The 11,215-nt window shown below is 34.0% G+C and overlaps 2 protein-coding genes across 2 annotated transcripts; one reads left to right on the forward strand and one right to left on the reverse strand.

Moving 5' to 3' along the window:
• Window positions 1-1,419: 1,419 nt before the first annotated feature.
• Window positions 1,420-7,309, reverse strand: LOC115722384 (15-cis-phytoene desaturase, chloroplastic/chromoplastic). Its single transcript, XM_030651587.2, has 14 exons — window positions 6,937-7,309; window positions 6,730-6,862; window positions 6,044-6,132; window positions 5,782-5,839; window positions 5,533-5,688; window positions 4,995-5,143; window positions 4,732-4,851; window positions 3,771-3,984; window positions 3,569-3,671; window positions 3,183-3,230; window positions 2,723-2,768; window positions 2,406-2,593; window positions 1,889-2,051; window positions 1,420-1,802 (listed from the first exon to the last, which is right to left on the reverse strand). Exons 1-14 carry the CDS (start codon window positions 7,135-7,137, stop codon window positions 1,743-1,745), a joined length of 1,728 nt encoding a protein of 575 aa, XP_030507447.2. The 5' UTR covers window positions 7,138-7,309; the 3' UTR covers window positions 1,420-1,742.
• A 2,661-nt stretch (window positions 7,310-9,970) lies between these two features.
• On the forward strand, window positions 9,971-10,583 carry LOC115722471 (uncharacterized). Its single transcript, XM_030651689.2, has one exon. The coding sequence runs from the start codon at window positions 10,067-10,069 to the stop codon at window positions 10,463-10,465; it is 399 nt and encodes a 132-aa protein (XP_030507549.1). The 5' UTR covers window positions 9,971-10,066; the 3' UTR covers window positions 10,466-10,583.
• Window positions 10,584-11,215: the final 632 nt, after the last annotated feature.

Below are 11,215 nucleotides of genomic sequence, written 5' to 3' on the forward strand. Positions count from 1 at the left end.
TCTGGGTCTGGGTCCAGGTTCGAGTTCGGGTTCGGGTTTGGGTTCGGGTCTCGGGTTTGGGTCTAGGCTCCGAGTCGAGGCCTCGGGTCCAAGTCCGGCCCCATGTTCGGGTTTGGGTCCTGGGCTCGGATTTGGGTCTCGAGTTCGGGTTCAGGTTTCGATCTCAGCAACCGTGTTTGGGTCTGTGTCCAGAACCGGAACTGGATCCTCGGCCCGGTCTTAGGTTCGAGTCTGGTTGTGGTCTCGAGTTTGGGTTTGGGTCCTCGGTTTGGGTCTCGGGTTCAGGTTCGGGCACCAGAATCCAGGTCGGGTCCAGGTTCGGGGTTCAGTATCGGCACTGCGTTTGGTCCCAAGTTTGGGTCTCGAGTCTCTGGGTCCCGGGTCCCGGGCTTGGGTTCGGGTCTCAGGTTTGGGTCTTGGTCCCGAGTCCCGTCCGGGTCCGGAATCAGGACCGTGTCCGAGTCCTGGGTCTCGAGTTCGGGTCCGAGTCTGGGTTTGAGTCCGAGCCCCAGGTTTGGGTTTGGGTCCCGAGTTCGGGTCTGAGTCTCGAATCTCGGGTTTAGGTCTAGGTTTGGTTTCAAATCCTGGGTCCGGGTCCGATCCTAGGTTCGAGTCCTGGAATCCAGGTGTGGGTCCTGGAATTCGGGTCCGGGTCTGGTCCCAAGTTTGGGTCCGGTTTTGGGTTTAGATCCTAGTCTGGGTCCGGGTCCGACCTCGGGTTTGGGTCTAGATCCTGGGTTAGGGTCTGGGCCCTAAAATCCAAGCAAGTTCGAATTTGAGTCTTGGGTCAGGGCCCTGAACTGGGATCCAAGTTCGGGCCCGGTTCCCAGAATCTGGATCTGGGTCCCGAGTCAGGGCCCCATACTGGGAACCGAGTTCGAGTCCGGGTTCGAGTCCAGTCTCAAGTTTGGGCCAAGGTTTGGGTCCAAGCCCAAGTCCCGAGCCTAAGTCTCGAGTTCGGGTCCAGGTCCGATCCTAGGTCCAGGTTTGGCTCCCAGGCAGGTTCGGTCCGGGTTTGAGTCCCAGGTCACAAGGGATTCGAGTCCAAATTGGGTCCGAGTCTTGATTTAAATTTTTTTATATATATTGAACCGAATGGGATCAAATATGATCCAAAAAAAAATATAAGCGAAATGGAGCGAAACTGATCCAAGATCCAATAAGTATCTAAATGTTTTGGATCGAAACTTTAACTTACTCCAACTAAATGGATCTTTTTGACATGCCTACTTGAACAGTCTAAGACTTATTTTTTCAATTATTCAATCAATTCATTATAGACTTATTTTTTCAATTATTCAATCAATTCATTATACTAAGTGTTCAAATTAGTCAACAATTGATGCAACCAAAAAAAAATGTTGTTTAATTCAGATTGGTTACTAATTTGTTTAATATCTTCAACTATACATGCAGCCCTTTTAATCAATATGTATATGCAGTGTATTATAATGACAATTCTTCTCAAGTTCCACAAACAAACAAAATGGTTACAAATTTAAGTGTCCACTTCTTTCAAATCCAAATTAAACAGATTTAGACACTAAATTATCACTGTACAGTAACTGAAAAAATGACCCTTTTATCAGATCAGAAAAATTAGAAAAAGAGAAAGAAAAGGTATAACTATATCTGATGGAATGCTCCTTGCTTGAAGATAAGCTCGGTTTTCGTTGACACTCGAAACAACAATGATTTACACTTACAAGCTCTAACTGTGGAGCTTGACTCGAGTGTTGTTATCAACGACTTCCAGCCTCGGCCAAAATTCTCTGACCCCGAGCAGCAAGCAACTCATAATCCTGAAAGTAAAGTATCATTACAAAGGGAGTTATTTCATTGAGAGCAGCAAACAAAAACGCCTTCTTAACTTGCCGAGTTAAATTACCTGTACAATTGCTTGTGCACAAAACTTTCCTGACAAAACCGCACCTTCCATTGAAGCCAAATATTTTTGTTTTGTGTAGTCACCTGCTAAATAGAAACCTTCAAGAGGAGATCTTTGTCTGGGGCGACAAGGTTCGCAATCAGGAACAGTTTTATAGACAGACCTGATATGAATCAGATTCAGAAGAGAAATTTAGTAACTGAACTACTCACAGCAAAGCCATACCCGAAAACTAAAAACATATTTCCTTTGCATCAAAGTTTTCCAACTAAAAATTTCTTAAAAGAAAAAATGATCTTGTTTTCGTGTTTGGAAACTCTTCTTAGAGAGGTAAATCTTCACTAGTCTCTAACAAAATTTTCGATTTTTATCCTTATTCTACTCAAATAAAAGTAAATAATTACTTGCGAAGCTCTTCTAAAGAAGAAAAACAATAACTAAAACTTATATTAGTAGAAGTAAATCTTGTACCAGACGATCTCATAATAGTTCAAATTAGTGGTGAAAAAAATCGAACCTCGGTGTTTTTACAACATGGTACTTTAAGATTTTCGCTTTGCTCTGATCAGCTGCTATTTCATCAGGAAAGAGCTTAGAAAGCTCCTTCATCGTAGCATCGATAATATCTGAGTCGCTACGTGAAATCCATTCTTCTGCTGGTGCGAAAACCAACTCTAGCATAGACTGGTTTGGATTGTAATATTCCTACAATATACAAGTGGAATATAAACTTAATATTAAAAAGTAAAAATTATGATTACTAACTCTTATTAATTATGAATGAAAGTGTTATAATTTTAGCCTCAAATGACATTTTAAGAAAGTAGTTATTACCTTACAAGTTACCGACATATCGGCGTAGACACTCAAGAGAGGACTTCTGCATGGGGAAGAAATAAGTTAATTTACCGAATCAAACACAGCAAAAAGAAGCATATTGACGTTAATTTGAAGTCGGTACAAGCATTAATAAGAAACGATCTTTCCCTTTTTCATTTTCTTTTGGCAAATTAATATGTGATCCCATTTGCAGCATTAGAAGCACTAAACACGGAACATGTTTGTAACTAGGATCTGTGCCTAACCCTACAATACTTTTAGATCGGGAAACTATAACAATTGCTATGTAGTACTAGGTACTATGGAATGATCTGTAAATCACGCCTGATCGGGAAACTACTTGAGTAGAAGATGTTTGTAACTATTAATTCGATAAAATATGCATTTAAAGCTAGCATAAAGGTTCCATTTTTAAAATGAAATTGGGTAAAATTAAGAAGTAAAGTATCAGAACCTGCTGAAAAGAAGGTGATCATATGTGTTCTTCAATTTTCGGTCGAACCTGCAACAAAGAAAACATTTTTACCACCAAACAATAGAAAACTTGTTTACAAAATATTAATGATCATATTATTCACACATACACATGATAAACATAACTTAATATGTAAATTTATCAAGAAAATATTATACAAAATTGCTTCAAACAAATGGTTAAGATAAAATTGAATCTTTAGAAATTATTAAGATACCTACTTGAAGAAAAATATTCATAAATTTGGTCAATCCATGAATCAAAGACCACCTACCTCTATCTAACTTCTGAATTTTTCTATGCTTGATTAAGGAGAGACAGAGAGAGAGAGAGAGAGAGAGAGAGAGAGAGAGTCTGTTACTAACCATATGTGGACATTAATAACGGGGACGCCAACTAATTTATCCAATTTCTTGAAATACGGAATCTCTTTCCAGTTTTCGGGCAATAGAAGCTTGAGGATATCAACTGTTTGGAATGTAAGTTGTTGATATCATTAGAGATATTATGATTTTCAACTCAATACAAACTTTATATCGGACGGGAAAACAAGGGTCGGAAACATACCTGGTGTGGCAAACACGTATGCATCCCCTTCGATTTCACTTCCATTAGTTAGTAAAAATTTCTTTACAGTTCCATCATCATTCAGGTCGATTTTTTGTATACGGGAATTAAGTCGGACTTCACCGCCCAATGACTGGATATGATCGACTATGGGCATACAGAGTCTCTCTGGGGGATTTCCATCTAGGAAAGCCATCTTGGAACCATGCTTCTCCTGTTCATATAATTTCAATGTAATTTTCCACAAAAAACTCATCAAAAAGAATTTAGCTTAAATTAGTTTCTTCCTTTTATGACAAAAACAGTAGTATCAAATTGTTCAAAACCTAAGAAGAAATGATCCCTTCAAGGCATTAAAAATTGTACCGGTACAAAAAGTGTATAAGTATTACTTAACCTCCCTCCATTCAAATCTTCGAAATTTTTAGTTTGGTACATTGACTACTTTTAACACTATTGCTTCAAATACTTTATGGTAAACAGATCATAGTAGTCTTATGAAACCACTCGGGTAGAACTCATTCCCAAAAATTAACCTAAGAGACGAGGGTGTCCAAATAGCTATATACTACTAACCAATCTCTTTGGAGCTTACGCCCATGGGAGCCCACTCTACGTAGCCTACTCTGCGGTGTCCCACTCTAGGCTTGATCCACAAGTCGCACATCCCGCGACGTTGGTCCCACTTGAGAGTGCATGGCTTTGATACTACTTAATACAACCACTAACTCACTCCCAAACGCTAGCCTGCCCAAATAGTTATATGCTACCAACTAATCTCATAATTGGTCAATGTGGTACCTAACTGTCCCCAAATTCCACAATCTGATAGGAAATAGTAACTTTAGGCATGATAACTTAACCTCTAGATTCCTTTCTTTGTTTATATGAGCGGGAATAAAATAAAATTATGGTATCGATATGATATATCAACCTAGAAGGATAAATGTAAGCAACATACCTGAAGAAATCGGTTTAAAGCAATCAATATACATTGCATTGAAAGTTCATCTGGGTTAATGAAGTTTAAGGCCTTAGACATGGCAATGAAGACCTCATCTGTTACACGATCAGGTATGCCCTGAAAGAAAACAGAAACATCATAAATCACTCTTCGAACTTGAAACTTCAAAAATTCACATGAGACCATAAAATGAATCCCTTTGAATACTTTTACAAACTTACAACACAACTATAAAAGAATTTCTTCTTCCATTATTTTACCTGCTTTCTCATCCAATCTTTGACGGTGAAACCATCTTGAGCTTCGACATAAGGCTGTCCGCCTACCATTGCAGGCAGAAGCCCAATTGCAAATTTGACTTTTTCTGCCCAGGTCAGCATCTCATTGTTCCGTAAAATGGCCCATATTCCTAGGAAAAACAAGATAGTGTATAGTAAAATTTCCGAAAGGAAACAAAAAACTTAACAGAAGCAAAGAATAAGGTTACAAGAACATCAGTCCTGCCAAATGAGCACAAAAACTGTTAAACACCAAAAATGCCAACAAAACAGCTTTTGTGGGAATACTTGGATTTAAAGAGGTAGAATTTACAAGGTTTCAAGAACACCCAGTTTGAACAATAGCGTATCCACGCATTGCAGAATTCTAATCGACAAAACACATTCTGATTTCAAATGCACATAATTGAGTAATTGACCAACTAGTTTCAAAAACATAGTTACTCTCCACCATGGAGGAAAACCCCATTTTCTTAGTTATAAAGTACAGAGATAGGTTGGTCATGATGTAGTCTCTTACCATTTAAGGGAGCTGGCAGAGCATCGGTGAAATCAAATCGGCTGAATTCTCCTGGCTTGCTGGGCATTGCAAAGATCATTGAATGTTCTTTCCATTGCAACCGATCATCAATACCTAGCTCTCCGAACAAGTTCTGTACGTTGGGATAAGCTCCAACTTGCGACGCATACAAAGAAAATAAGCACTCGAAAATTCAAAGGGGGTAAAACTGAATTTGGTAAAATGAAATGGTTCCGAGATTCAACTTACAGAATATATGTAGACCGGTCTCATACCAGTCACCGTCATCATCTTTCCATGCTGCCACCTAAAGGGCAAAGACTTCTAATCAGCAAAAACACTCTCATAGTTTAACTATTTCGAAACTACCCAACAAAAAGGATTGAAATGTAAACTATAAGATAAGCAAAAATGAGTTTGTCCTTGAATTGAAAGTGAAAATGAAAATGAATTGTAATGAAAGAATAAGTTTGATGTTAACATGGGGGGTAAACTAGATCAGTGTAAAAACCTTTCCACCTAAAACATCTCTTGCTTCGAGTAATATCGGTTTATGACCTGCATCTGCCAAGTATTTCGCAGTAGATAAACCAGCCAAACCTACAAGAATTTGAAAAAACAATTAGCGAAGGACTCACCATACATATACAAAATCATAAAAGCTTTACAAAATGATAATACAACTCGAAAACGATTCACACTTTTCACACTGAGGTGACTCTAACAGACAAGATTAGTTACAAAATTGAGTAAAATTAAGATAAAAGCAAAATAAACATTTTCACACCAAATCTTTTTTAATCATTTGCATACAAATAAAATGAAGAAAAAAAAACATAAGCTAATTGAACTTTCTTATTATAAGTAATGTTTTTTATTACAAGCAGGTAAACTTGATGATGTTGATGAGTCAAACACGATAATACAACTCGAAAACGATTCGCAAGCTTCACAACAAAGTGACTCGAATAGACAAGATTAGTTACAAAATTCAGTATAATTAAGATAAAAAAAACAGAATACATATTTTCATATCAAATCTTTCTTAATTATAAAAAATAGGCTAATTGAACTTTCTTATTATAAGTAAAGATTTTTCTTAAACTTGATTATTCTCCCCTATTCTCAAGCAAACAATACTCAAAAGTAAGAAACACAAAAAATCATTAAGTAAATAAAAATGCAATCTTTCTTCACCTGCACCAGCAATTACAACTTTCAAAGGCTTAGCTGGACGAGGAGAGCCACGAAAAGAAGCAGACAAAGCCGCAGCTTCCAAAAAGTTAACAGTACTATCAAGCTCTGGTCTTGGATAATCCACACAAACCACCTATTTCACAATTCAATTCAGTTAATAAATTTCTCATTTTTCTTTCATCTCAACAAAAAGCAACACTCATATACCTTTAAAGGCAAAACACCCTTCTTCTTCTTCAGTATTCTACCAGGAGGCATAAATTGATTAGACCCAAAAGCCAAAGACGCCATTTTTTTGGAACTCAATGAAAAACAACATCTGGGTACTGTTCCTACGTTTGGAAATTCGAAGATACGACTCTGGTGGGAGCTGAAGTTAGTAGCTGAAACAGAACCCCACTGAGACATTTCGTCGAACACAATCCACTCACCAAGTTAATTGAACTGTAATTTCCGGTGGTGGAAGAAAGAAGATGATGGAGAGAGAGAGAGAGAGAGAGAGAGAGAGAGAGAGAGAGAGTGGAGAAGAAAGTGGTGGCTGAGGTGGGAACACATAGGTAGTGACGAGGTAAATGGGTTTGGGTTGGGTTTGGTTCTGTTGTCGTTTTGAGGTTTTTTGGTAACCGTTTTGAGGTTTTTTTTGTTGTCGTTTTTGGGTTTGGATAACGGTGACGGTTAGTTGGGTGTCGTTTTGAGGTTTTTTGTTGTCGTTTTTAGGGTTCGGATTTGTTGTCGTTTGAGGTATTTGTTGTCGTTTTTTGGTTGGGATAACGGTGACAGTTAGTTGTCGTTTTGAGGTATTTGTTGTCGTTTTTTGGGTTTGGATTTGTTGTCGTTTGAAATTTATGTTGTCATTTTGGGGTTTGGATAACTGTGACGGTTGGTTGGTTGTCGTTTTGGGGGTTTGGATTTGTTGTCGTTTGGAATTTATGTTGTCGTTTTTGGGTTTGGAAACTGTGACAGTTGGTTGGTTGTCGTTTTGGGGTTTGGATAACGGTGAAGTTTAGGATATTCTGTTATGGAGGATGAGTTTGAGTCCGACAAAATGGGTTTTAAAGAGCCGGACATATTTTCCACTAATTACACAATTAGTCCTCCTTTTTATTTTATATTTGCACAAAAGGTATTGTATTTCTATATAATTACACTTATTTTATTTTATTTATTTTCATCAAAGACAATAAATAATAATAATAAATATTTTTAGAAATTTATGTAACGGTTGTTTTGTTGGATTTTTTATCTGTTGCGGTATCTACATGACTACGTACAGTGACGGACCTAGGATTTTTACTTTGTGGGGGCTTATTTATCATAAAAAAATATTTATAGCTACATTATAATCACTCTTACTAAATTTATCTAATTTAGTAGGGGCTTTTCTACTATTTTGACCTATAATTATTAATTTAAAAAATTTACATTTAATTTTTTAAAAGGCAATATTTTTGTTCGTGGGGGCTATAGCCCCCACATCACTCTTAGGGCCAGTTTTAGCATTGTCTTTGTGAGAAAAACGAGATGTAACATCTTTGTGGGGAAAAGCGACTATAGGAAGCTGTGGAAAAAATGAAATTTGAATGTTTGGTAAATTATAATTTTTAAAGTGCTGCGAGTTATTAAGATTCTATTATAATAATGATAATATTTTAATCTAGTTCATTATAATCACAAATATATATAAAAAAATATGTTATATAAAATTTTTATTTTTTATGTATTTTTAATTATTTTTTTTCTATAGTATAAATTTATATGTATTTGATAAAAATAATTTTTAATATTTTTAAATTATATTTTTTTCACTTGCAAAGATAAAATTGTAGTTTATAAGAAACATTAATTGATATTTTTTGTTAATAATAAAAATATAAATATAAAATATTTTTTAAAATAAAATAAAAAATTAGAAATTTAAATATTATTTATTTTTAAATATTTTTTCATTTAAAAAAATATTTTTATTTTTTATAATATATAATAAATAATTAAATAAATTTTTAGTAAAAATAATTTATTATAGAGTCTTTTAATCAAAATAGATTTTTTTTTAAAAAGTTGAGTTGTACCAGCTTTAGCTTTTAGCTGTAGCTTTTCCATAAATTCTTCAATAAGTTGTTTTATAAACTGCTTACCAAATACTTTTTTGTCACAACTTTTTTGAAAAGTAGCTTTTAACTTTTCCAAAAGCTGTGTCAAACGGGCCCTTAATGGGTCCGTCCCTGACTACGTATATTGTAATTATTTAAGATCATTTTTAAATTTTTAAAAAATTCTAAATAGCTTACAATACTAAAAATAAAGTTTAAATAACTACTTAATATGTGTATATTAAAAAGATTGAGAGTACAGCAAAATATATAAATTTTATTTTCGGTATTGTAAATTACTCGGAATTCTCTTAAAATTTATAAATGGTCTTAAATAACTATAACATACACGGTCATAAAAAAAAAAAATTAGACTAAAAACTTCTTTTAGGTACTGAAATACTTCTTTAGATAATGTACTGTAGACTTATCCAATATTATTTTAGAGAGTTCTATAGTTTTTTTCTTTTTTGTATTGGCACGATATAATTTTATTTAATTGCTTAAATTAATTATAATTATAATTATTTGTGATGTTTAATGTATTTATAGCATATTTTTTTGTAAATATTTAAATAATTTATAGTGTCTAATTTAAAAGTGTGATATAATGTATAAATATTTATTTTTTATATATAGGTTGTAAAGAAAAAATTGAATCTAGTTTGGTATCCTAAATTATATCGACTTTTTAAAAAAAAAAAATTAATGAGACTTAATACAAAGAAGAGAAGTAGTTATTTGTATGTTCATAAATTTGTTAGAGAAGTAATGTTAATTTTCTATTACAATCTTTTAATTAACTTTCATATTTGAATTTGCTTTAAAAAAAAATCATGGCAATTTATGCTTACAATATCATTTCTTCAAAATTTTAAAAAAGTTTAAATAATTTATAATATCAAAAATATATTTAAAATATTTTTAACATACATAATAAAAATATCTAAGAAGTTTATTTTTATACGGTAAATTATTTAAAAATTTTAAAAAATTGTAATTATAATAAATACTGTTATCAAAAGAAAATATTTGGACATATAATTTTAGGAATCGAGATTATAATTACTAATTAGCTCAACTTAACTTTTTATTAAATCAACTTAAAAAAAATAAAATAAAAATGCCCCAAAATCTTTTCCCTAAATATTAATTTTGTTGTTGTATATTTATATATCTTATCTTAGTTGGAGAGGTGAGTTTGGGTTTTGGCACCAAAAACCCTAAAACCCTTTCCTTTGAATTGAATGGATAATCCAGAACAGAGCCAACAGCAGCAGATGAAGAAGAAGAAGCCATTGCCGTCGGCAAAGCAGCTGATATCCCACTACGAATCGCAGGGTCTGGACACCCAAGAAGCATCGGTGAAGGTGATAGAGGATCTCCAGGCCACCCTCTTCAGAGTCATCACCTCCGGCCGAGCCAAGAAGGACAAGCTCTTAGCCGAAGCCAACCGGAAGCTCGACTCGGCAAACTCACGCCTCGCCCTTATCGACTCCAAGCTCGATTCTAAGCCCGGATATGGAGCAAGCTTGGCAATTGGAATGGCTTCTGGTCTTGCCTTGAATGGACTCGGAACTGTTCTTCCCCATCTTTCCCAGATTTGGAGCTCTGTTAGGTCTGTTAGTAAAGATTCTCCCCAATGAATTTTATTATTGAATTATGCTCTGTTTCTTTCTGGGTTTTGTGAGTTTTTTAAGGAAACAAAATGTTGCAGTTGAATTTTGTTGAAAAGAAAAGATTTATCAACTTACAAAACTCAAAGCTTAGTGAGTTGAAATGAATGGTGTAATCATAATTTGGATAGAAAAAAAAAATTGAGTTTAGCATGGTTATTAAGTACTTCTCAATTTCCAATGATAAATTTAAATTGATATAATTTCAACAACTTAAATAACAAAATTAAAATAATTAAATGAGTTTTGAGAAAGATTTCGGCTTACTTATTTTCATTGTATTCATGGAGTTTCAATTCATTTCACCCAAATTGCATAAGTAAGTTGTAAAACTGTATTTTTTTTTCAAGTTTCGTCAATATAAAAAAAAAAATAGATAATGTTTGCTTTGGTGGAATATAATATAATGGGAATGGTAATAGAATAAGAATTATAATGGAAATGGTATTATGATATTTGATTTAAAAAGTATATTGACAAAAATATTCTTAATTTTATTATTTTTATTATTAAAAGTTAAATAAAAATAAAAAAAAAATGGCAAAGCATATCTTTTCTAATTATGTAATCACTATTATATTAGTTTTGTAATGTAATAAGGATTACAATAAATCATGTAATAGTTATTACATTGTAAAACCATTACAAAGTTTTAAAAGTTAAAACAAACAATCTAATGATAATAATGATTCCATTACAATCCTCATTCCATCAAACCAA

This window comes from Cannabis sativa, chromosome 9 (assembly GCF_029168945.1).
Source record: "Cannabis sativa cultivar Pink pepper isolate KNU-18-1 chromosome 9, ASM2916894v1, whole genome shotgun sequence".
Classification (NCBI taxonomy): Eukaryota; Viridiplantae; Streptophyta; class Magnoliopsida; order Rosales; family Cannabaceae; genus Cannabis; species Cannabis sativa.